This window comes from Phyllostomus discolor, chromosome 15 (assembly GCF_004126475.2).
Source record: "Phyllostomus discolor isolate MPI-MPIP mPhyDis1 chromosome 15, mPhyDis1.pri.v3, whole genome shotgun sequence".
NCBI classification, from domain to species: Eukaryota; Metazoa; Chordata; class Mammalia; order Chiroptera; family Phyllostomidae; genus Phyllostomus; species Phyllostomus discolor.
The window spans coordinates 20,257,968-20,285,567 of NC_040917.2; the positions used below are offsets into that span (position 1 = coordinate 20,257,968).

At 40.6% G+C, this 27,600-nt stretch overlaps 1 protein-coding gene across 1 annotated transcript in view; it reads left to right on the forward strand.

Annotated features, from left to right (window-relative positions):
• Positions 1–27,600, forward strand: part of USH2A (usherin) — a 511,215-nt gene that overhangs the window by 48,730 nt on the left and 434,885 nt on the right. Inside the window, exons 5-10 of the mRNA XM_028531335.2 lie at positions 3,011–3,074; positions 5,325–5,619; positions 6,522–6,706; positions 7,175–7,396; positions 8,541–8,634; positions 26,551–26,746. Coding sequence (XP_028387136.2) covers positions 3,011–3,074; positions 5,325–5,619; positions 6,522–6,706; positions 7,175–7,396; positions 8,541–8,634; positions 26,551–26,746 — 1,056 coding nt within the window. The remainder of the gene's footprint in view (positions 1–3,010; positions 3,075–5,324; positions 5,620–6,521; positions 6,707–7,174; positions 7,397–8,540; positions 8,635–26,550; positions 26,747–27,600) is intronic.

The following is a 27,600-nucleotide window of genomic DNA, read 5'->3' on the forward strand; positions in this document are numbered from 1 at the left end:
TGCCCAAGGCAGGACCAGCGTTGCTCAGCTCCGGCGTGTCCCCAGCCAGCACTAATGTCACTGCTGTAATTGTTGAATACATCTCGCTTTCTTCCTTCTACCACACGCTTCTCTGACTTCTCAGGGGGCCGATACCTTGCCTCCTCTCTTTCCTCCTGGTCTGTCACCTCTCACCTGGTTTCACCTTCTTGTCCACTCAAGCAGGGTGGTGTGTTACGTCTCCTCCGTCACTGGAATCTTACCTTCCTGTTCTCCTTGTTTGATGCATCCTGTCTGAACACCTTCAACCCTGGATGCCTGTAATCATTTAATCTCTTTCCTGGGTTGTCAGCTGGTTGGGGACTTCACTTCTCTGATATTAGATGGCCCTCAAACTACTTTTTTAAAAAAAGATTTTATTTATTTATTTTTAGAGAGGGAAGGGAGTGAGAGAGAGAGAGAGAGAGAGAGAGAAACATCAATGTGCGGTTGCTGGGGGTTATGGCCTGCAACCCAGGCATGTACCTGGATGGGGATCGAACCTGCGACACTTTGGTTCACAGCCCGTGTTCAATCCACTGAGCTACGCCAGCCAGGGCCTTCAAACTACTTCTTGAGGATCCTTATAATTCTCCCCCTGATTAACCTCCTCACTCATCTTCAACAGCAGCCCTAGATCCTTATTACAGATCCAAATACTTTTGTTCCTTCCTGCTTCTCACCTTCCTTTTCCCTTCATAATTGTTTTTGAACAATTGACCATGTGCCAGGAACTTGGCCACGAGTTAAAGATAGAACAGCAAATACGGCCCATTACTACTTTGTGAGTCTTGCCAAGGAAGTTTGTTTAATGTACTTTTCTGTTTAATAAGCAGAAGAAAATAGCTGTCCGTGGTACAGAACAAGAAGTGCACTGAGCTGGCGGAGCTTACAGGGTCCTTTTGGGCCAAAGACCGTTTCCCACAGGGGGCATTTCAAAGCCCAGAGGTTAGGGGCTGGGGTGGACCGGGAACATTTGAAGCAGAGGCAAAATCATGTAGAAAATCTTGGGGTTCAGAGTGTTTGGGAGGTGTGGGGCATGGCGAATTCAGTCCTTGGAGCTGGGGCTGGGGGTAGGGAGATGCTAGAAGGGAGGGGCTGAGTGAGGGCGGGGATAGGTGAAGGGCAGGTAATGAACAGGAGCCAGACCCAGCTTCCTTCTTGGTAGACAGCATTGCCTCTTACCCCAGAAAAACAGCCACGCCCTGAGGAGTGATTTCTCCTCAGTTTGCCTTTGCTACTTCCCGAGCAAAAGCACGCAAGCACCCGACGACTTCCCGTGTTCGCATCTGACCCTCCCATCTCTTCTCCCCTCCCTGAGAAAGGCACCGCCTTCCCTACCCCACTGCCCACATTGCTTAGCTTTTGATCTCGGGTCCCAATCCATTCACCAACTTGCCTGGATGGCCAGTCCTTAGGAATTGAGCTAATTATATATTTTAAAAGAACCTGTGTTGGAAATCTAAACACTTCTACAGTTTGAATAGAACCTTTTTTGTTTGGTCTTCATAACACCACTGTAGGCAATAATTAGTGTGCCCTTGCTCGAGTTGCCTGTTTCTGGCAGAAAACATGGAGGAACTGTGTCCACAGGAAAGTCAGCACAAGAGGCCACAAGGAGCCCCCTGACCCAGGCTCGGGTGTGAGGGGCGTGGAAGACTGGGGCCCGGGCAGAAAGGAAGGAGCCACCAGCATATTTACTCAACATTTAAAAACATGCATACTCATGAAGAAATACTCATACGTAAAGTATTCTTGGTTACTTTCATATATATGTATACATATATATTCATATATATTCATATATATGTATATACCCTTTAAATATAAAAGTATAATCTAAGTGTGTATATACACGAGCACACACAGACACAGACACGCCCTTTTAGGCCCCCGTGTCTCACCCTTCCTTGCTCCTGTGCCTCCTCCCGCTCCTGGGAGCAGCGTTAGACTCTCCGAGTACTGAGTGGACTCTGCATCTTTAATTCATCAGACGCATCCTCGCCCTGCCCCAGTTTTCCTCTGTGGTTCCACAAGGAGCTACAGCCAAGAGAGATCAAACGTTCTATTACTAAGACAAAATCAACCAGGGAATAGTTTAAAAAAAACAACCACATTTTGAAGAAGCGCTCCTTTGGTGAATCGGTCATTGCTGTTCACTTAATTTTTGGAAAAACCCACTGAGTTACAGAACTAGCATTATCTATTACACCACTTCTCATCTTGGGTCCCCATGATCCAAACTCTGGCTAGAATTTTACCATTTTCAAGTTTCCATCTTTACAATGTAACAACAACAACAAAACATAGGGGTGGTAGTTGTCTTACGTTTTTCTACTCCTAGTCTCTTGGACTGATCTGTTAATAAACCCTAAATAAGTATTTGCTAAATGAATTAATAACATGGCATTGTGGTTTCATGTTGATAGCTACCTACCCCTTGAAAGGTCACCTAATTTAATGCAGATTGGATTTAGAACCTGGCTTGTCTGAGAAGACTTGTTACAAGGTGATGGGACTTGGGGGTTATGCCAGGAGGCCTTCGACATGTGAATGATTCAAACTCACGGGTGGGAGAGTGGGGAGTCTTCCTCTCAGCAATGCAAATGCTCTGGAAATTGCATTGGAAACAGGTGACAATTAATTTAGGGCTGATGAGATGATAGGTCTCTAGGTTTATGCACTAGAGAGAAATCTGACTTCAGGAGGGGACTTCTGGAGAGAGATCACAAGTAGGGTCAGTAGGTACTGGCTGAACTATTGACTTTGCCATAAGTGTCACAGTGTCTGTGGAGATAAGTATGAATGACTACTCATGTTATTCATGTGGAATTAGCAGAATATACACATTGGCCCCTAAGAAGTTGAAAAGGCTGTGATATGTACGTGATTAAAAGTTTGTTGCTTTAAAGGAATGTCACTTGAATGTTTGTCTGCCATTGCTTGGTAACCTGAGACTTCTCAGATTATATATGTGTCTGTATTGTTGCAGGCTTAGAGCAGTTTGTTGGAAGAATGCAAGATTTTCGCTTATACCAAGTGGCTCTTACAAACAGGTGAGCAGATGTGGTATTGTAAAGCTCGAGAAGTGTGAGGATAAATGCTGAGTGTACTTAAATAAGACCAGCATGAAGACGATAGCATTTTTCATGTCTACAGCATTGGGCAAACATCATCTAATTAATGTTTCCAGGGTTTGCTTTGGCTTAGTCTGTGGTGCTATTCCCTGGTGGGACTCTATTGGGTAACTCCTCATAGTATGAAATTGTTCAAGTTCTTGACAAAGGATTTCTTCTACGAAAACTCTATTTTTGAAGAAGTTGTATTTTAGATTTGGGGTACATTTGTTTAAATATTCTATATGAAGTAATGTCTGATACTTAAGAAACTGCTATATCTCTACCTTTTAAAATTGCTTTGTTGAATTTATACATACTAGAAATATAGGAAAATGAAAATGATGAATTATTTTGATATATGTGAAAGTCTCAAGAAATTGGTATATTAGATTGGAGACACAAAATGAATAACTTGAAGTGTTGTTATATATTTCTTTTCCCAGTGAACAGATAATTATTTAGACTTGGATTAGCTTTAATGGAGTATTTCCTCATCTTGAGAACGGTGGGGACTTTCTTGGGAATTCTTAAAGGCCAATAGATTTCCTTTCCATTCAGAAAAGACTCTAGTGACGTTCTGCTTACCATGCTCTCAAATTCCTTTTCTGAATTATTTGAGTATATGAGTATGTTGTTATATGGGTGAGTTGACCCTATTTACTTCTATTGAAGACAAAAAGAGAAGAATGTTTGTTTATACTTCTTCAAGGAGGATGTAGATTAGTCTGGTGAGTGTCCGGATGGCAGGACACACTCTTACATATTTGAGAAGCATTTCTCTTGAGGTGTTATGCTTAGTGATATGCCCATCAGCCATATAAACTTTTTTTGTTGGCTTATATAATCAAGAGGTGCCTGAATAAAGGGTGCTATAACATTGGACAACATTGTTGGGGAGGTTTACTGCCAACATCCTCACACCTTTGTAGTTATCTTTGTACGAATTCTGGAGAACAGTGTTGCAGGGCTTTGGGGGGAATAAAGTCCATCATGGGGAGTGAGATTTCACTGAATAGTCACTTCTGGTCCTGTGTAAAGCCTGATCCAATCGGAAAATACCGATGAGATTTATAGAAGGTGTTACTTTGCGTGATTTAGTAAATCAGCTAGCCGCCTGGCTCTGGCATTCCCCCATCAAGGGTCTAAAAGAAGGAGTCTGCAGTTAGACCTGGGTGGCCGGTGCTGGCCTACCTGAGATGCCTGGAAAGGTGTTGTGTGGAAGAATGCCCATACATAGGCTTTCTGTGTATGTTGAGAATGACTGGTGGAATAGTCATTCTGACTGACTATTCTGATTGAGTAATTCTGATTGAGAGCAGGTATGTTGCTCTTAATGGAAACATGGAATACATCTGCCTGGAACTGGCGTTCTTTGACGGCTGGCAGCTCCGCCATCCGGTCTGAGCCCCGGAAGCATTTTCGGGTGCCAGTGTCTGTGCTGATGGGTCACAGGAAACCACTGACAAACGGCCCTGGCCTTGGCCCTTCACCGAGAACAGCAGCAGATAGACTCATCGTTGTTTGTGACTTCCTGTGGGTGCACCGGGGTCCCCATCCGTAACTCATTCTTCTCTCTTTTTTTTTTTAATTTATTTTAGAGAGGGGAAGGGAGGGAGAAAGAGAGGGAGAGAAACATCAATGTGTGATTGCCTCTCACACAGGCCCTACTGGGGACCTGGCCAGCAACCCAGGCAGGTGCCCTGACTGGGAATTGAACCAGGGACCCTTTGATTGGTAGGCCAGCACTCAATCTACTGAGCCACACTAGCGAGGGCTATAACTCGTTATTTTCAATATAGTACTGTGCCCTCACAGTGGTCAGTTTAACAGCCTGAGTGAACATTACCTTTTCTTTTTACTACAAATAGTCACCGTAAAACATTATGTTATTTAAATATCTTGCTCATCAGACAAGGGATTGTGCACACTTCTTGATATAAAAATGCAAATACTGAAGAAGTTGATGCTTTTTTTTTAATGAGTATGTTTTATTTTATGAAAATGGGTATGTATGTTTATGGGGCCAGGAATGAATTTGGTTTTACGTTCTGTGTAAAAAAAAAATTATGAAAGCTAAAGCGACACTCATGAAAACACTGAAACAGCGATATTCTTCTGTGACAATTCATGGAACCTCTACTGCCATGGAGCCCCTGGTCCTTACCGTCTGCCTCTTGACACCCGCAGGGAGATCCTGGCTGTCTTCTCCGGGGACCTGCCCGGGCTGCACGTGCAGCCGCACTGCCGGTGCCCCGGCAGCCACCCCCGCGTGCACCCTTTGCGGCAGCGGTACTGCGTCCCTAACGGCGTGGAGGACACCACCGGCAACAGGGTGTTGCGGCTGAGTCCTGACGCCCACCCCCTTTCTTTTGTCAATGACAATGATGTGGGTACTTCGTGGGTGTCACGTGTGTTTACGAACATCTCCCAGCTTGATCGAGGAGTGACCGTGTCCCTAGATTTGGAAAACGGACAGTATCAGGTAACTTGAGTCATTTTGAATCATTGCGCGTTCGTTTCCTGTGGGTACTGCCACCAAGGACCCCAGATGCGGTGGCTTCAAACAGCAGAAGTGTGTTCTGTCTCAGCTCCGAGGATCAGGAGGATGCAATTGGGATGTCGGCAGGGGTGTGCTCGCTCCCAAAGCTGGAGGGAGACGACTTCCCACTTCTCCCAGCTTCTGGTGGCCCCTTGGTTTACTTACGGCAGCTGCGCTCCAGGCTCTGCCTCCGTAGTCCAAGGCCGCCTTCCTTGTCTCTGTCTGTTCTTCCTCTTTCTCTTGTGAGGACCATCCTCTATCCAGGAGGATCTCATGTTGAGATTCCTAATTACATCTTCAAAGACTCTATTTCCAAACGAGGTCACATTCATGGGTACCAGGACTTAGAACTTAGACATCTATTTGGGGACCCAGTTGAAGCTACTGCAAAGTAAACACTGAATTCAGCCATTGAAGATGACCTCCCTAAAGTAGTATATTATAATGTGTGAGATAAAAAAATCTAAAAACAAAGTATTCAGGGCCTATTTTCTTAGAGATTTGTATCCAAGTTACATGTGAAACATCCCTTATAATATTAAATAACAGATTAACAAAAACAGGTGCTCATTTTAAATAACTACTTAAAAGGAACACGTAATAATTATTTCATGGGAGTAATATTCTGTTTTCATGTCTTTATATCAAACTTAATATTGATTTCCACTTTAATTTATAAAATATTCGAGAAGAGGCACAGCTACGTGATGACAGACTGTGTTGGTTTTACTATGGCATTTCTGGATGTCTAGGACATATCTGAATCCAGCAACTCCAGGGTTGGATTTATCCTGACAGGTCAGACTTAAACCTTCAATGACAAAAATGAACTTACTTATTTTCAGGTGTTTTACATCATCATCCAGTTCTTCAGTCCCCTGCCGACAGCGATAAGGATTCAAAGGAAGAAAGAAGGCAGCCTGGATTGGGAAGACTGGCAATTCTTCGCTAGAAACTGCAGTGTTTTTGAAATGGCAAACGACGGAGATTTGGAAAATTCTGATTCTGTCAACTGCCTTCGGCTTCCCAAGTAGGAATGTTTCTGGAACAATTACCTTTGAAGGCATTTAGGAGTTAATTTTGATTGGCTGTGGGATGGTAATGACCCACAGGTAAACTAACTCACCCGGCTGCTAGAGACTTCCCTTCACTACCAACTCTCCCGAGGCAGGTTTCTCCCTAAATGGAGGTTTAAATTATGTTGAAAGCTCCTGCAAGGACTTCAGAGTATCTCTTGCTTCTAGTCTCCTCTGGGCTTTGTAATGTGACTTGCAGATTGCTTAGCAGGTCACCTACATTTGTGGAATTTTATTATGTCCTCAAGGAAATATTTTACTGTGTTTTTTTCTGTGATGATGCTATATTGTTTGTGTATGAAATATATGGACTGTTTATTTTTTCAGAATGACAATTTAAACTGTTACAAATACATTGTTCTGGCTAGTTTTGTCAAACATGTTAATGGCCTCTCATAACTTCAAATTTCTTTCATCAACAGTTTTACTCCATATTCCCGTGGTAACGTCACATTTAGTATCCTCACGCCTGGACCAAACGCCCGCCCCGGATACAATGATTTCTATAATACCCCATCTCTTCAGGAGTTCGTGAAAGCCACACAAGTAAGGCTTCATTTCCACGGACAGTACCATACAACCCAGCCTCCCGCCAGCCTCAGACACCGCTACTACGCCGTCAGTGAAATCACCATCACTGGGAGGTAGGGCTTCGATTACATTGTGTTTTTCACTATAAATTTTGTTTTCAAGATTCTTGTCATGTTTATGTAACACTGTATTAACTAAGCTTTTAGAGCAAAGCAGATTCCAAGCTTCAGGGATTGAAATGATTTCCTACCCTGAGATGTAGGAGGGAGATTTGTGAACCTTTCTCTCTTACAAGTTCCCATCATAGAATTGATTCATAAAGCTATTGGGTTTAGAAGTTATGATAACATGGACCTGACTTAAAAAATAACTGACTTAGAAAAAAATAGTTTATCAAATATTTTGATCGGCTTGTTCTGGGATGTAAGTGTTCAGTTTTCTTGAAATCAAAGAGAAGGAACTTGAGTTGTAGCTACAGTGCTAGTACCTACCGGCTAGGCTGTAGGTCTTGGGCATGGTCTCCCTGAATTCACAGTTTTATAAAGAGTATTTGTTTTCCTTTAAAGGAACAGTCTAATATGCCTTGAGTAATTAACAAACATCTGACCATAGTGGGAAAGTAGGCTTGCAATATTTAATAAAAGGATAGCGGGGACCCCTCAGGCAGCATCCTCTCCAGCGTGGGAATGGTACCCATGTGGGCTGCCCTTAGAATCAGGTTTTGCTAGAACACTGGTGTGTCCTGCAGAGAAAGCACATCCTTTAGACCAGACAAGAGTACCAATCTATAAGCCTTATTTGTTCAGTATTAGCGTCATGCAAAAATGATACTATTAAACAATCGCCATCTAAGTTTGGGAAAGAAAAACAAAAGCAATTCAAGTCTGTTAACTTCCACCTGTGGTTTATTCTAAACTTTAGTATCTTAACTACAAGTTTGGAATAGTTGTATCAAATGTCTTCTCACTTGGCAAGTTTACCACACGGTTGATACAGGTGTGAACAACCCAGGTAGGCTGGAAAATTGCCTTCACCGCTCATGCGGTTTAGATACGGGTGACACTGCCCTCAGTAGTTTGGGAATAATGAAAAACTTCCCATGAGGAGCCACGTGGTTAAAGAGACACTGATTTTTGTGTGAACGCCCTCCCCTCCCTGGGTGAGTTCCCACAGTGGATACGTACACAGGTCCTTACCTACAGTCGCGGTTGAGCCGGCACTTCCTAGGAGCTGTCTGACAGGTGCTCACATTCACAGGTGTCAGTGCCATGGCCACGCTGCCCACTGTGACACGGCCAGCCGGCCCTACCGCTGCCTCTGTGCTCAGGACAGCTTCACCACGGGACTGCACGTGAGTCCTCCGTTTTATGCGTGGGGGATCTCTGAAAAGGGGGAGGGGCGGTGAAAGTGGTGACTAGGAAGTCTTTAAACTTACTGTTGGTCTAACTTCAGGGTGTAGATAAAAATAAATTGATAAGATCCTAAAATGTCAATGAGTTCAGAAAAAAATTATGGAAAAATAAAAGCCATCAGTAACATTGAACAGTTCGTTTGAAAAAGAAACTCAGTGCAATAACTGTTCAAACCTATCCCAGAGGGTTTTCATTTTTCTTTGTTTTCTCAGCATTATCACAGTTTATAAAGCAACTAGTATTTTAAGGTGTTTGGAGAGAGGGCCCCCAAAACTGTCGGATTCCTACATCTACAGGATATTTATGCAAAGTTTTCTATATGAAAGAGTCTTTAGATGCTGAGAGATCTTTATGGGTTTGCGTGAACCAAATTTGATCCATTGCTGATGTAAGTAGTTTTAAGTAAGTAATTTGAAAATCTATGGTAAGATGCCTTAGGAGTTTTGTTAGGAGCTGGTTTGTCTCTGACGGTCAGGTGAGGTTTTGCGGTTGAGGGGGAGACTTCGCCACACCCTTAGGAATAAGGAGCGGACATGGGAGAGTGCAGCAGCAGCAACAATCACCTGCAGTAAAAACAAACACTAAGGAGTCTCTGGGAAGCCGTGTGAGGCCACAGGCTGCCGATTTGTAAGGAAATACAGTCAGATCCTCACCTCACAGCATGTGCGGAAACCTTGCTGGTTGAACAATGTAAATGTAATGATGACAAAATGGATTACAATAGGGCTTAGAACAATATCTCTAAACCCAAAGCTGGGCGCTTTTATAAGCAAAACATATGGAATACAGATAGAACAAAGAAATACCAGGAGCCACGAAGGACATTATTGGCATATTCTGTTACGTAGAGACTTAATTCTACGTGGTGTAAGGACTAACGTGACTGCTGAGTGGTGAGTGATGGGCTGATCGAAAATACTGGTGGTACATTCACAGGTAAGGGGTTAAGGTCACTCTACAAATAAAATCACAATGAGATATTACCTCATACCTGTGGGAAGGGCTGTTATCTGTAAATGAAAAACAAAAGTATTGGCCAGGACTTGGAGAAAAAGGGACCTTCATGCAGTGTTGGTGGGATTGTAAATAGTGTAACAATTATGGAAAACAGCGGGAGGTTTCTCAAAAAATTAAAACTAGAACTATCATATAACTCAGCAATTTTAATATATTAATATGAAGACATATAAAGCACAATTTTGAAAATATATGTGCACCCTTATGTGCAGTGTGGCGTTATTTACAGTAGCCAGGGTATGGAAAGCAACCAAGTGCGCTTCAGTAGACGAATGATAAAGCAGCAGCACATTTGCACAAGGGAATACTACTCAGCCATGAAAAATAATAAAGTCTTGCCATTTGGGACAACCTGCGTGGACCTAGAGGGTATTAGGTTAAGTGAAATAAGTCAAACAGATAGACAAATGTTGTATGATTTCTCTAATAGGTAGAGTCTGAAAAATAAAACAAAATGAACAAACAAACAAAACTGAAATAAACTCACAGATACAAGGAGAACAAATTGACAGTTACTAGATTGGAGAGGGGATTGAGAGGAATGGATGAGAAAGAAGAAGGGATTAAAAAGTACCAATTGCCAGTTATGAAAATAGGCACAGGAAATAACGTACAGCATCGGGAATGCGGTCACTAAATTTGTTAGCAACGATGTATGGCACCAGGGAGTCTGAGACTTATTGGGGTGGTCAATTTGTAAGTTACATGTCTCAGTAGTATGTTGTACCCCTGAAACTAGTATCGTATTATATGTCAGCTATGATGAAAAGTAAATCTAAAATGAGCTAATAGTTGGATAACAATATGTCATTTTCTTAGTTTCTCTTGTTTTATTTTGACTAGTTAGTGGCCACCCAGCCCCCCCATGCACCCCCTCTCTTCCTCTTGGTGCCTCATCCCATTTTGTCTCTTTTCTCCCTTTTTAATTGCTCACATTTAAGTGATTAATATTTTATGATTCTTGGATGATTTCATGCTTCCCCTTAAAAATAGAGCCATTAAATGAGTCAAAGCTGACGATTGGTTTCAGAAGTCATGATGAGATTTTCAGGCCTGGTCTCAGGTGGTGACTGTTAGATTATAAACTAGTGAAATAATTAACTCTAATTTAGGTGGAGCATACATTTGAATGCTTTTTATGTAGACATGAAGTGCCTTTCGAAAATACAAAGTTGACTTTTTTGTTATTTTGCCTGTTTGACCTATTTTGATAATTTATGAATTTAGCCATAAATATAAAAGCAACAAATATCTTCCACTTTAGCAAAATTTGGCAAGTGCAGCTGAAGGGAAAAAGTCAATAGACTGTTAAGTTGAATGATTTCTCCGTCCTATATTTTCAACAAGGTGTTGAAAATGAAAAATGATTTTATAAAACATTCATAAACATGGCATTCTCTTTTTATCATTCGAAGTATTTTAATACATGGGGGACTTAATATATCTGAAAAAACTTGTGTTACAATCATTTGAAAATACCCTTATTCAAGTGCTTTTTACATTGTCCTTCTTTTTAAAAGAATGTTTTAAGATAAGCCATTCATTTCCTGTTGGAACCAATGTTCTTTTTAAAGATCTGGACATAATCCAGAAAAGAATGTCTTCAATTTCACAGTATTATGCTAGCCATTAATAATATTACTCAATAAACAGGGCTTTTGTGAATTACATTACAGCCATTTGGCAAACAGACGGAAACGTAAGCCTTGAGAATATGCCAGTTCTCGGCAATTGTCAGTCCTGTGAGAAAGTGTTTCCAGCCGAAGTGAAATGAATGAAGTCGGGAGAAAGCAGGAGGAGGATGACTTCAGGAGCAAGTTCATAGACATAGCCATTCCAGGGAATTTTCTGTATGAAGAGTGCTTTAGTTGTTGGTACAGTTGATGTCACCAACTGGTTTTAAAGTTTTTTGTTATTTTCAAGAAGAGTTTTCATATCTCTCCCCCCGCCCCCTGCCTCTCTCCCTCTCTCCCTCTCCCTCTCCCTCTCTCTCTTTCTGGATCTATCTATGGCTTCTCTTAATCAGGAAATAGTGTGACCCTGTGTCCATGATGCCCCATGGCAACAATGAGCTCACTCAGGGTACCAATCACTCCCCTTAGAGCAGCATCACTGTTCAGGTTGCTACCACAGGTGCCACCATCCATAGCCTCATATCTGGGTGTCGTATCTGGGAGCCTCATATTTGTGTTAACTACCTGGCCTTCGGAGACATGTGAGCTTATGAACCTTTAAAAGCAAAACTTAGTAATAGAGTGAAACTTACTCTAGTAACTAGAACATACGGGTCATTACTCTAGGAATAGTAAGGCCAACTGTCTGTTTTGCAGCCCCATTGGTAAATGCTATTACTTCCACCAGTGATAAAGTTTTAAAAAATAACAAATAACCCAAAACATCCATTAAAAATCTATTACCAAAGACCTCTCTGATCCTGAGATGAACTTCAAGCCACACATACTTTTTTTCTAGTACTTTCTTTAAGGCCTTGATGTTGATGTGTGATGTGTATCATAAATAACAATGGGGTGTTTCATTAATAGAGAATAATTTTAGAATATTTGCTACATTCCTTTCTCAGAAGTGACTGAAGCAGTGAATAATTAACTTACTGATTCCATTTTCGGATTAATTTAGACCAAAACAAATCCCAGAAGACTAGATACTATTTAATAACTTTCAAGCAGAGTTGAACATTTCAAAGTAGAATTCAGGATTACATGGTATTGAAGTTGCATGAATCACTTGATAGGAATGATTAAATAATTTTATATGATTAGATTAATTTGGGGGGATAACACATCACTGTTATGTGTACCTGGATTTTAAAATTTATGTAAATTTTATTTTGAGATAATTGCAAATTCATATCCAATTGTAAGAAATAATACAAAAGAGATTTCCTGTACCTTTTACTCAATTTAACCCATGTTAACATCCTATAAAAGCACTTTATAAATCAGCTTTCCCAAAGTGTGATTTGCATACAATAAAATGCACCCATTTAAAATGTACAGATTGATGAGTTTTGGCAAATGTGTAATCTTGTGTGACCACCATCCTCACCCAGACATAGAGTGTCCCCCTTTCCCCTAACACTCTCACGTGCTCTTTGGCTGTCACCACTTCCCTCCTCCCTTGGTCCTGGGAAACCACAAACCTGCTTCCCATCACTATAAATAGTTCTGCCATGATACAACATTTTAGATCATGGGGCTATTCAATCTGTCTTGTTTCGGTACACAGGCTTCCCAATCCCTCCCTTCTACTTCCCTTGCTGTTTTTCAGATCATTTCCTAACTAGTTGTGCTAGTAGCTCTATTGAAATACAGGGCCTCTGGTCCACCTACTCAAAAAACCCATTGTAACTGTCCAGAAGCCTGAGTCATGTTCATAAACACAGACCGCAAGAAGTGGGAGCTTGGGTGTCCGTCGTCCATGTCCACCAGCATGGTCGTGCAGCTACGCCACGCCTGTCTCTTACTGAGTGCTTCCTCTACCCGTTCTAAGACTTCAAGTGTTGATAGAATCTAGCTTTAAGCGAACGGTCATCCACTGAAACTCGCATCCTTAGGGTTTTTCGTTTTCCTTTAACAGCCATCTTCCCCTTCCAGGGGCTGTAAGCCAGGAGTGATGCAATGATCCGTGCCTCTGCCAAGCACGCACACTTTGTTGGCTGCTTAGCTATTCTTTCATCATTTTGTGACATCATTACCTGCAAGGGTGGCCAAGTGTTCGCAGAGCAATTTATTAGTAACCACGAAGACTTCTCTTATTCTTTGGCTCTGATTTGTGACCCTTTTATAACATTCATCATGGCTTTTATGAATTAACTACAATCGAACTATCAATATGCATTTTTGTTTGGATTATGAATAGCCGAGCCAGCTTAAAACATTTTATATAATAAGCCTTCCTACCATTCAGTAATTGGATGGGGGAACATCACACTCTATGCTGCTTATTATGTAAATGAATATTTCCTGTTATATAAAGAGTGTGTTCCTTTAGAGCACTGAAGTCTGTAAGTATGACTCACCCTGACTAACTTGTGTCATACTGTTACGACACATCGAGCGTTACCGCTGCTGTTTTCTCTTTGCTCCCAGAAAGCTTTCACTCTAAATGTTTTTCATTTTATAGTATAAGTTTTGTAATACTGATGAACTCATTTTTATTACTATCACTCAGGCAGTTCATATTATAGATTCTACATTAGATGTACATTTAGTAAGTCAAGGTCAAGCATTTCATTTAATCTCTGACACGTGGTGATATTATTAATCTTAGAAAAACACTTGCACTAGTAATTTCCCTGAGAGAGATATGTACATAAGTGCATTTAAAATGTAAGTTAAAAACATTAAAAGGAGGTTAAGAGCATGGGGATGTATTGAGACAGATTTATAGAAGTAGCAAATAGAGATAATGAAAATAGACAAATAATGAAAGATGATATGGGAAGCGTTAATGGTAAAGGATTTTCCAAAATTGAGGAATGACTTGATTCTTTGGAATTCTAAGTAGACTTAGAGAAATAAATACATATGTAGGCAAGATATAATAATTCTGCTGATCACCAAAGACCAAGAGTAGATCCTAAAAATAGCCAGAGAGAAAAAGCCAAATCTTTTATAGACCTGAATTTTTAAGAAATCGGGGTATTAGGTTTCTCAAGCTATAATGGAATATTGTGAACTATTACCTTTGAAGTGCAGAAAGAAAGAAACCACCCAAACCTAGAATGTTCTATTTGTAGCTAGACTATCAGTTAAAAGCAAGGGAGGAAAAAAATGCATTTTTTTGTCTAACGCCAGTCAACTCTTACTAAAGGATATAGATATATCCTTTATAGTTTTTTATACCTATAATACATCTGTATAATGGTAATAATAATGATATATATTCATGACTAAATATAATGATTCCAGAAAAAAAGGCCTGATATGCAAGGAGGTATTGTGAGCAAATAAACCAGCAAATATATAAACTATTAAACAATATTATTTAATAATAAACTATAAACTATTAATAATAGTGTTACATGTAGGGAGAGTGCAAAAACAGCAAGACAACACTAATGTGGACGTTAAAGATGAAATGAAAGGGAAAGGCGATACCCGACCCGAGCCAGCCTGCCACACATTCATTAGAACAGATGTGATGGTTTGTCCACAGACCTTCCCCTCTGCTGTAACTCAGTGTCACTAACGGCCCATTTTTCTGGAGTCCCTTGTACCCAGGACATCATGTTCAGCTTAAAAAAAAAAAAAAACAAAAAAGCATGCAAAAAGACCAAAAGTGCAATTTAAAGAGATGGAATAAACATAAGACCCAGACTCAGATGGGGGGGGATGCTTGGATGATCAGAGCGGGAGCGTTAAAACAACTCGGATCAACAAGCCATGGGCTCCAAGGGGAGAAGGAGAGAATGCACAAGCACAGATGCCCGCCCTGCGTACGAAGATTAAACAATTAAACAAGACATTTCTAAATAACGCATGAGTCAAAATCGGATTCTCCAGAGAAATTGAAAAATATTTTTAACTACATGAAAATGAAACTACAACCTGTGAAATTTGCAATGCTTAGGGGGGAATTCATAACACTAAATTGATGTAGTAGAAAATAGGAAAGATCTAAAATCAGTAATCTAAATGTCTACTTTAGGAAACTAGAAGAAAAGTAATAAGTTATATCCAAAGCAAGAAGAAGAAAGATAATACTTTTTTAAGCAGCTATAAACGAAACTGAAATCAGGAAATTAATAGAGAAAATCAACAAAACAAACTGATTATTTGAAAAGATCCACAAAATCCATTAAGCCTCGAGCTAAGCTAACTATATTATCTGACACTACACATGAAAACGTGCTGAATATGGATTGACAACTAGAATCTAAGACGTGCAACAGTAGAGAAAACATAAGCCCTACACTTACGAACCTTGGTCTCAGAGGGATTTTTGTGGACTTGACCCCAAAGCTAAGAGAAGTAAAAGAAAAACAGATGAATTAGATTACACCAAAATGAGAAGTTTCTGCACAGCAAAAGAAATCATCAAAGGTCACCTGGGAGAAGATGTTGCAAATGTGCCTCCCATAAGGGGCTGGTATCCGAACTATGTAAAGAACTCATACAACTTAACAAAAAAGAATCTAATTAAAAAACGACCAAAGGAGCTAAATAGATAATTTTCCAAAGAAGACTTGTAGATGGCCACCAGATACATAAAAAGATGCTCAATGCCACTAGTTATATTTGAAATGCAAATCGAAACCACAATGAAATACTACTTCACACCTGTTAGAAAGGTTATTGTCAAATAAGACAAAAAATGGCAAGCATTGGAGAGAATGTGGAGAAAAACCCCTCACACAGTGCTTCGTGCAGTCACTATGGAAAATGGCCTGGAGGTTCCTCAAAAAATTAAGAATAGAGTTACCATAGGACCTGGAGATCTGTCTTCTGAGTATCCACAAGATAAAGGGAACTTTCAAATGAGATTAATTGAAAAGAAGACCCAGTGGACAGGTAGTTCTCAGAAGAGGCCAGAAGTAGCAACTCAAATGGACAATAGCCATGTGATAACACTTGCAATTTTATGGGTTGCCAGCAATAAAAGCTGTAACATTTTATACCCATGAGCTGGGCAAAGTTTTTTTAAACTGAACATTTCCGTTGTTGACAAGGGTGTGGATTATTGAGAACTCCTGCCCTGGGGATGGAAGGACCCACCCCTGGGGAAGCATGATTTGCATATATTTAAATGAACTGCTTAACAGCAGTGGGTCTCAATGAGTAGACCTAGTACCTCAACATGAATGAGTTCTCAAACAGCTGAGTGCCAAAGGCTTGTTGTACACTAATACATGCAGTGTGTCATTTATGTAAAATGTAAAAACCTGCAAAATAATGCTGACCCTATGTAACCCATAATAAAAAGTGTAAATGTTAAAAAAAAATTTGCAAATATTACTAAATTCAGGTGTTGCTGGTGAGGTGGAATATATATGGCTGTGTATTCTTTTTTTTAAAAGATTTTGTTTATTTATTTTGAGAGGGAAGGGAGGGAGATAGAGAGAAACATCAATGTGTGGTTGCTGGGGGGTCATGGCCTGCAACCCAGGCATGTACCCTGACTGGGAATCGACCCTGCAACACTTTGGTTCGCAGCCCATGCTCAATCCACTGAGCTACGCCAGCCAGGATGGCTGTGTATTCTTTTAAGTCAGATGGTGAACAGAAGAGTATAACTGTTTGCTTTTGTAATATTTATACACTTTGCAGTCTTAAATAGTACAGTATAATTTTCCAAATGTAGAATAAAGTGTATTTTTTTCTAGGAACATATCATCTATGGTAAGTATGCAGTCAAGACCGAAAGGAGGTGACTGCTTTACCGTGTATCTCTATAGGTCTAACTCGAAGACGACCATTCGCTAGCTTCCCGCAGCAGGTATCTGTGAAATGCCTTCTGTGCCTGGAGCATTAGCCCGAGTGCAGCCGTAACGTCTTGATTACAGATGCAAGAGTTTTGAAAATATCGAAGGACTTTCCTTTGAGAAAATCAAAAAGATTCCCTGGCAGACACAAATTACTATAATAAATGGAGATGACTTTAGTGCAAACAAATTATGCAGGCTGATAATTTGTAATTAAATAATATAAATATCACTGACACTTGAAGCCTTAAGAGAAACATTTAAGTGCAGCTTTACTGATGAAAGGATTTTTAAAATTTAGTAATCTGGTACTCGAGTGACTCTGGATAACAGTTCCACTATAAAATGGTCTCACGGGACTTCAGGTAGAGCTGGAAGAGGAGGTGTGCACCGTGCTCACCACCCCCACAGCCACATCAACACGACAGCTAACTTACAGAATAACCGCTATGGAGGATGACTTGGAGACTAACTGAAGAGGGGTCCTGTAACCACAGAAATAAAAAAAGTTAAGTAGAGAGAATAGTAGGAGAGGTAAAGAAGTGAAACAGGTAGGTCCCACCCCCAGGGTGTGGCAAAGAAGAATCAGGAGGGATATTTCAGCTTCGGGGGGGGCGGGATACTGAGGAGCAAGGAGCCCCAGATGGCACACTGGGCCCCACTGTGTGGACACCAGCCCCAGGACAGGTGTCCCCACAGCATGTGGGTGTGAAAACCAGTGGAGATCATGTCCAAGTGAGGTGGGGGGCTCTGGGGAGGGAGGCGCTCCTTTTGAGGAGCCCACACAGGGTCTCACTTGCCCACACACCCACTCGAAGCCTCAGCGCAGGGGCAGCAGCTCAGAGACCACCAGGACATGTGCATTTCTGTGTTTGCACTGGTGAAGCTTGGTCATCGTTTTGCTTTTGCTGATTGAGACCACAGGGTAATCCACAGGTAATAACCTGCAGGAAAATATTGCATTTACCTTTCAACTTTTAATGTTACTGTTCAATTAAATGCTAGACACATGAACGAAGAGTCCTGTAACATGTCGTAAGTGTACACAGTCTATTAGGACATTCAATCATGTGTTCATCAGACATACTGACCACCTGTCACGTGCAAAGCATTGAGGAATTTCCTGTCTAGATTCTCTTTGCAGTTAGAAGTTTTGCTCCCCCTCCCCACGTCCCACCCGCGACACATACACGCACAGCGATCTATCATTAATAATACATTACCTATCAATAGTTTGTCTAACAGTACCTCTGTGATTAGAACAATAGAGCCACATAGGGACATTTCTATTGGAAAAAATAGTTACAGGAGCACCCTGAAGTTCTTATGCTCATAAGATTTCTCCACCTAGCACACAAAAGAAAGTGCACAGAAGTGGCATCATTTGGGGTAACAACTGAACTGCTACATCCAAAGGGAAAGAGGAAGCTGTGAATAGAGCCCGAGGACAATTATTATTATTAGAGATTTAGGTTCGTAAAACTTCCAGCATACTGGCCTGGCATCTACCGATGAGAAAGGAGTAATGTGCAGAGTTTCAGAAGATCTCTAATTCATTTAGGCCACTGGGGAATAGTTGAGCAAATGACCTCTTTTAGCTCGGTGAGTAGTACTATAGCGACCTCTAAAAAGTAAGCATTTCAGAAAATCTTACTTTGAAACACATCACCTTCCTCTCCTTTCCACAGAGATGGGGGTTGAATTTCCCAGCAGGGTAGGAGTTTGGGGGCGGGGGTCAGTGAATTCCATGCCCCAGGCTTCTCTGGACAACACTGCCCTTCCTCCGGGAGCATCTTTGACCATTTTCTATCCCTCAGCCAGTACAGCCGCAGGCTGATTGCGTGTAAGGGCTTTCTCCATAGATTCATGTAAGTCGAGCACCTGCTATGTGTTAGGGCTTCCTCTAAGCCCTGGGGCTATTTGTAATGAACAAAAACCACTCATGGCTGTTCTAGACATTGTTACATTCTAGTGTATACTAATTGACATTCTAGTGGGTGACTTCAGAAAACTATTCAAGTTCTCTCCTATTCTTGGGTTTTCTCGTCTGTCAGGTGGAGGTAATAATAACTCCTACTTCATAGGTTGTTGGAAAGATGTAGTTCAGCTAATAGATACAAAGCCCACAGCCTGACACTGTATGTCTTAGCTAATCTCACTGTGTGAGTAGCAATGCCTGCACAGAGACATCTGTAGGCATTCTGCTGTTAAGGGTAGAAGAAGAAAGAGTGTTCTTTCATTTCTTCATTTCTTTGCTAGAACCAGAAATGAAGGACATGAATTCACCGATAGAAATGAGCTCTCTTTCATTCATTGACTTATTCACTCTTTTATACGCAGTTCTTCATTGATTCACTCATTTATTTAACAATTGCAGTGTTTCAGGCTGGAAGCTCAAAGTCTAATACAGACAACACATAAGTAAATGAACTATTAAGTAGGCTATGATATGTACAGTGACTTAAAAACTATAGGCATGGCTGGGTAAAGAAGCCGTGATACGCACGTACAATGAAATACTGCTCAGCCATCGGAAGAGGTCAAACAGCCCTTGGCAACAACATGGATGGACCTTGAGAATGTCAGGCTAAGTGAAATAAGTCAAACAGAAAAGGAGAAAAACCGTAGGACTTCCCTCATATGTGGGATATATAACTGAGAACAATAAATGAACAAACAAGACCCAGAAACCAAAACTTACAGACAACACTTTGGTAGTTACCAGTGAGAAAGGGGGTAGTGGGTACAGTAAAGCATAAAGGGGGGGTCAGATATATGGTGACAGACGGAGATTTAACTTTGGGTGATAAGCACACAATGTGACGTGCAGATGATGTGCCATAGAATCGAAACCTACATAACCAATGTCACCCCAATAAATTCAATTAAGAAAAAAGAAAAAGTGAAAAAAATCTATAGATAAAATGCAATTTTATCTATAAATGCTTAATAAATAAGCATGATTGTCCTTTGTGCCCCTACAATTTTAGACTGTATGGAATGTCCTAGACCTTGGAAAACATTTCTGTTATTTCACTATTTACTATTCAGGAATTAACTACTTCTTGTACGGTTTCCAGATATGATTGTCTGTAAATGAACATTTAAAATAGTTTCACCCATTTTTGAAATCATTCAAAACAGGATTGTTCTATGTTTTTTTTTCTTTATCTATGACAAGTTGTTTTGATGACTCATGGTCATCATTAGGAACTTGACCTTTCGAAGGGCATGGAGTCTGTTGCTTTGTTGAGTCTGCCGAGCGCCCAAGTGAGTGGCTTGCGGGAAGATCTCATCTTCCCACGGACTGCCTGGCGAAGAGAACATTTTCTTATTCCTTCTTTGAAAGACGCATAATGAGCATTGGAGATTGCTAGATAAATGACGGAATGGATGAGGGACTGCTGCACATTTCTTTAAATTTTCCTATATGTAAGTTTGTAATTTCTCTGTAAATTTGAAGGTATTAGGAAATAATGGATCAAGATTGAGACTGATAAGGGTAGAGTTGATAAAAATATTTTTGGACCCGTGCTTTATCTTTGATAGATTGTCTTTGCTAGCCTGTAAGAATAACAAAAGGGTACTTTATTCCAGTTTAGTGATTTGTAGAGAGAAATCTCATTGTGTACTATTAGACTGTACTGCAATAAAATAAATGTCATAGCATCTTCTAGATTCTATAATTTTTCTTCCTGAATATGTCCAAGTATTTGGCTCTCTTTTAGTGGAGGGGATTAGCAGCCTTTAAAAAGCTATCAAAATGATAGCAGTTAAATCAGTCAGTGAAGAAAGCCCTGCCCTGCCCTGCCCTGCCCTGTGTGGCTCCGTGGCTCAGGTGTTGTCCCGCAAAGCAGAGGGTTGCCAGCTCAATTACCAGTCGGAGCACATGCCTGGGTTGCAGGGTTGGTCTTAGTAGGGGCATACAAGAGGCAACCAACTGATGTTTCTCTCTCATATCCATGTTTCTCTTTGTGTCTTTCTCTCTACTTTTCCTCTCTCTAAAAATAAAATAACCCTGACTGGTATGGCTCAGTGAACTGAGCACTGGATTGTGAACCAAAAGGTTACCGGTTCAATACCCTCTCAGGGCACGTGCCTGGACCATATCCCAGGTGCCCCAGTTGAGGGCATGTGAGGAGCTACCAAACCCTGTGTCTCTCATGGATCAGTGTCTCTCTCCCTCTCTTTCTCTCTCCTTTCCCTTCTCCCTAAAAATGAATAGGTAAAATCCTTAAAAAAATAAATAATAAAGTCCTCAACCCTGATATAGCTATTGTACAATCTTATAATTTAAGCACCCAGGGACATATAGGGGAGAAACCAATTAGTACAGAAGAAACTGAAGCAGAATTAAAAGTGACAAATGACCAACTGGATATTGGGAAAACATTAGGTAGAAAAGCATCTGGTTCACAAATGGCATAAAGTGTAAGGTACAATATTGCTAAATTTAAACTTTAAAAATCATTTATACAGTAAAAAAATGTAAGAAGTCAAAAATTATTCCTAGTGTCTGTGATTTAAAAATCATGATTTACTCAAAGTTGACTCATAGTTCCTCCACTTTGTCATGGTGCTCCTTGCATTGTCTAAAAGAAATTGTAGAGAAACGTCCATATAAGACCAAAATGTAAGTTTCATTAATATTTTTGGAGGAAGAAACGTAAGTTATCTTTCTTCTGCAGTCAGGTGACTGAGACCTCTTTATAAAATGTTTTTCTATTGAATTTATTTGGGTGACATTGGTTAATAACATTATATAAGCTTCAGGTGTACACTTCTATAATATATCATTTGTACACTGTATTGTGTGTTCACCCCAAGTCAAGTCTCCTTCCATCACCATTTATCCCCCCTTTACTCTCTCCACCTCCCCCCACCCCGCTTTCCCTCTGGTCATCACCAAGCTCTTGTCTGCCAGCTGTCAGTCTGATCTCTGTATCTATGAGTCTGTTTCTGTTTTGTTTCTGAGTTTATTTTGTTCATTAGATCCCACATGTAAGTGAAATCATTTGGTACTTGTTTTTCTCTAACTGGCGTATTTTATCTGTGACACTGTGGAGGGACCTGGAGAAGATTATGAGGAGTTTCACTAATTTTATAATCAAAGGATAGACTACAAAGCACCCCTTCTCTTTTATACTCTTTGTGAGCTACACCAAACAATAATATTATAGCATCATCCTTGTAATCAAAAGCCAGGCTATGTCACTGTGTCATTTAGTTCTGCATGTTTTAAGTCAGATTTCACAACAGAAGTTTAGTCTGTCATCTCTCAAAATCCTCCCTTCTATATATTAATCGCATTTTTTGATTTTATTATCTTTTAAAAATCATACTGTGTTTATTGGTAATTTGTAAACCTACAGCCTACATTGTGATGGAAAAGAACATCATTTTCCCTGTAGTATCTTACTGATCTGTGTGTAATTTAAACAATCATTTTAATTTTCTTAGTTTTCTTAGTGGAATGTTACATGTAAATGATGCATAGCTTCCTTGTATTTGCCCATGCAATTCCGTTTTATTTGCCCTCCATTTTAATACAATAGTAATAAATGCACACTGTGGAAAAAATAAAGTCATAAAAAGTAAAAGTCATCTCTAACTCTACCACCCATAGATAATCTCAGCGAATACTCTCTAGGTTCTATCCCTTCAGATATTTTATTATTGTTATTCTAAGTGAATTGATGTTATCTGTCTCTATCTTCTTAAAGTTGTAGCTCTATATCCGTATCCATAGATGAATCTACCTTTATCTGGAAAATGAGATTATACTCTACATATCATTTTTAACTTGATTTTTAAATTCAAACTATATGATAGATATCTTTCCACATTTTTATTTCCATATCTTGTATTCTATTTCTTTGAAGATGTGGCATCTTCAAACCATTCCCTTGGGGGCATTTAACAGGTACCCTTTTCTTCACTCTTGTAAAAAATCTTTCCATGGTGTGTTTGTCTGGCCTTTAATGCTGGCCTAGTAGAATGAATTTGGAAATGTTCACTGCTTTTCAACTGAGAAGGGTTTGGAAAGGATTCTTATTAACTCCTTAAAGCTGATAAACATTTAGATAGACAAAAAATAGGAAAGATTCAAATAAATGTAATTAGAATTGAGAGAGAAGACATTATAACTGATGCCATGGAAATAAAAAGGATTATACAAAACTATTAGGCACAATTATATGTCAACCAACCAGGTAAACTTAGAAGAAATGGATAGATTTCTGGAAACACACAACCCGTCAGCTGTTTGGGCTAGGATGGCTACCCCCCTTCTCTGTTCCCATAATGCTCTATTGTTACCTAGACCTTGCTCCTGTCACTTTGAACTGAAATAATTTATTTACTTACACATGTCTTTTAGAAAATGCACATTATTGACTTTCATGCTTTTTTGTACCATCCACACAGTAGGAGCTTAATGGACAACTGCTAAGCCGTTAACTGAAAATTCACACATAATGGTGATATTCATATTCAAAGAAATCATTCTTGAGGGAATTTAGAGAGGGGATACAAAGGGAACAATGAATAAACAGGGTGATGTTTATATCGGGACTTCAGAATTGGCTGCAATTAGATGATTTTCAATGGGGCACTTCCAAATATAAAGCAAAACTCATTCTCATAAAGGAAGATGTAGCAATCATTAGAAGATTATCAACTATGGGTCTCAGCCCAAAAGGATGCTTAAGGTGGGTAATTGACCTCTGCAAGTTTTCTCTCACCAGCAGTCATTTGTGGATCAAATTTATTTCATATAATCACCAGTTCGAGATTAGGCAGAGGCTTGGGTCAGACATATTCATTCAATTACTGGTCCGGCCACGGACTGTGGGAAGGAACACGAGGTGTTTACTTCATATGTGCTGGGCACTGGAGAAAGCATTTAAAATGGATTATTTTATTGAATCCTCTAGGCCAGGGGTGTCCAGGCTATGGCCCAGGATGGCTATGAATTCGGCTCAATACAAAATCGCAAATTGACTCAGAATATTATGAGATTCTTCTGTTTTTGTTAGTGTTTGTGTATTTAATGTGTGGCCGGAGACAACTCTTCTTCTTCCAGCGTGGCCCAGAGATGCCAAAAGGTTGGAGGCCCCTTCTAGGCTTTGGGTCATATAGTATTCCATATCTAATTTCTCTTCTTGACATGCCATCCATGTGTTCTCGTAAAATTAATTCTAGCTCCTTATGCCTTATGTTTGTCATCTATAACATTGGGGTAACCTGACTCACAGGGTTATTGTAAAGACCATGTGCTCAGTGAACCACCCGTCACATAGTCAGCCCTCAGTAAACACTGTCTGCTGCTACTTTATGATTAGATTAGAAACTGGGGCGAACAGAGGTTAAGTAATATGACCAACATCATTCAACAGTAAGCCCTGAGTCTGCTTTACCCTGTATATTCATTTTTTTCATCTCTAAAAGGAAGACAACTCAATGTCTGAATGATTATTGATCCAAAATGATCTGAAGATAAGTGATAACATGTACATAATTCCCAACCTAGATCCTGGCGCATCGTATAGGTTCAAAATCTGGAAGTTACCAGATGAGCAACAGCGGAAGGGAGAGACAGAAAGGGGGGGAAATCCAACAGAGTCATAGATCTTCAGTTCAAGCAACACCAAGCGATATTTAAGACTATTCCTATGCATTATATTATTGATAACCGTTATTAGCAGATGCTGTGATCATAAATATATGAGTCCACGATACAATTTAGAGGATATAGCCTATCAAGTGGAGCAGGGGGCAATCAATGAGCCAGATTCATTTCTGGTTAATTGTATCATCTGTGGCGACAAGTCCAGAGGTGGCCTTCTCTAACACTTCCTAGGAGCCGTCGGATATCGTTAGGGTTGTAACTATCCCTGGTGGCCCAAGGTGGGCGGGACACCGGTTCCAGTTGGACAAATGGAGGAATAGATGAAAACTCACTTTCTGACTTCCTGGCTTTGGAGGAGAGAAATGAGCTCATTCAATTCTCTTCCCCGGGTCAATGAGCCATGCAATTAATCTCATTCCCAATTTTTAAAAACTCTATCCCATTGCAAAACTTGGGCCCCATGCACCGTTCTGCGACAAGACAATGCCTGAAACCTATTTCTTTTTCACGTCATTTTGAAGTATTCTTATCGATGACTTTGCTCCCCCTGTGATGGCGTTTTTATTATTCCAGTTACATTTTCTTGCATACAAGTCAGTGGAAGTGATGACATGGGAACCGGGGTCCTTGTCACACTGATTACAGATGCAGTTTGTCTTCTGCAAAGCAACTGCCGGCTGTTCGGGTTTGGGAGGTTGCCTACCCGAGCCAGCGGAGCAAATCCAGCAGAAGCCTTCCTTTGGTGTTTCTGTGAAGACGACATTGTTTGCTTTATGCCTGAGATCTAAAAAAAAATAAAAGCTCATTTAAGACTTTATCCTCCAACTAACCGCAGGTTAGAACACACTATTTCCCATTCCCGGCTGCAGTTTCTCAATCACAGATGGAAAATCCAGTTTTCCATCTGTGGTTGGTTAAATCTGCTCATGGGAAGGGCTCAGGCAGGGTCAAAGAATGCATGGGCGTTCGACCTGGTGCTTCTAGACCCGGCCTTTTTCACGGTAAACTGTATTTCCACCGCCCTGCTTTCCAACCCTGTTTTCTACCCGGCTTCTTCTCTGCTCTGCACACAGTGAGTGGAATTCACGCAGTCTCCACGCCCACCAGGTCCTCTCCGGCTTCAACGTGGAGTTCCCAGCCCTGGCCTGTCCCTACCGGACCGCCAGCACTGTGTCAGCGTCAGTTCTGGCTTTCCTGTCCCCGCGCTGTTTTCTCCAGGACGCCTCCTGCACCTGCAGCCGAGACCCTGTATTTGCCATCTGTCTCTCCAGTGCTGGGGGCAGCTGTTTGGTTTTTGTGGTGTTAGCTGAGCATTTCATATGATTCTGTTTTCTGTTCTGTGTCCTCCCCTTAGGGAATCCAAGAACGGTTGTTCGCATTTCAGTCTGTTTGGCTTTTTACTTGTTATTATGGTGGAATGACAGCTTCCAAGCTCTTTGCCCATGGGATCAAAAACTGGAAGTCAAGTTTTTAATGTTTTGACCAAAAAATATAAAGGCCACGGAACCATCATAACTTTTCACATTGGTTATGAACATTGCTTTGCATGATCTTAGTTTACAGGGTCATTCCCACTACCATGCCTATAACATGCTGATTTCTGATCCATAAAACACTTTTCAAAATGTAACAGGTGCTGGCTTTTAACTCATTGTTATTAGTTTTCCAGCTAGTACCAGGGCCTGATGTGTAAATTAAAAAAAAATAATTCCAGCTCACAGCTTTACATTTACCTACTGTTCTGACGTGACTTTATTGTTCCAGTGTGATCGCTGCCTGCCTCTTTATAACGACAAGCCTTTCCGCCCTGGAGATCAAGTTCACGCTTTCAGCTGCAAACCTTGTCAATGCAACGGCCACTCCAGAAGCTGCCACTATGACCGCTCAGTGGACCCATTCCCGGCTGAGCACCACAGAGGCGGGGGAGGAGTCTGTGATGACTGTGAGCACAATACGACAGGTAAATAGCAGACCACAGTGGAAAGAGAGGCTGAGTTCGCAGGTAACCAGTAGACAATAATCGAAACAGGCTGAGTTCACAGGTAACCAGCAGACAACAGTGAAAACAGAGGCTGAGTTCACAGGTAACCAGCAGATAACAGTGGAAAGAGAGGCTGAGTTCACAGGTAACCAGCAGACCACAATCGAAACAGAGGCTGAGTTCACAGGTAACCAGCAGACAACAATCAAAACAGACAGAGCTGGCCCTTGAGGCCCACGTACTCTGGCGTACAATGCGTGTTATTTTAACTCATGTTATTGCTATCTGGTTTAAGAAAATGCTTTCACACCATTATGTTTGAGAAACAAAGCTGGTTTATCAAATCTTCATAATCACAGATTATTAGGAAGTTTTCAGAAATAGCAATCTGGGCTTTGACTATATCCTTTCAGAAAAGGTTTCTTTTTTACTGCATTTGATTCAACTATGAATATATTTTGGATAGCTCAGGAATTATTAGTTTGAAAATTCGTTTGAGAATATCCTTAAAATAAGTTTCTTGTGTGAGCCTCATCTTCCACTCTGTGGATTCTCATGCAGGGATGTTTACATTCATTTAGATCTGGCACAGACTCTGGTAATCTGGGAATATTCTTCTGTAAATGCTAATTAAATAAAGAGATGCTTGTCAAAATCTTGTCCTAAGACCACTCAGTGTTTCGAAGAGCTGGCGTGTTAAAAGCAGAAGTAGACAACCTCGACTTTGCACAGTGTCGTGGCTCCAGTCCTGTGGGTTTGAAAGTGTGCTACTCTGAAGCCTGAATGGGTTTCTTGGATAATCACTGATGACCTAAAATGCCACACAAGAACTT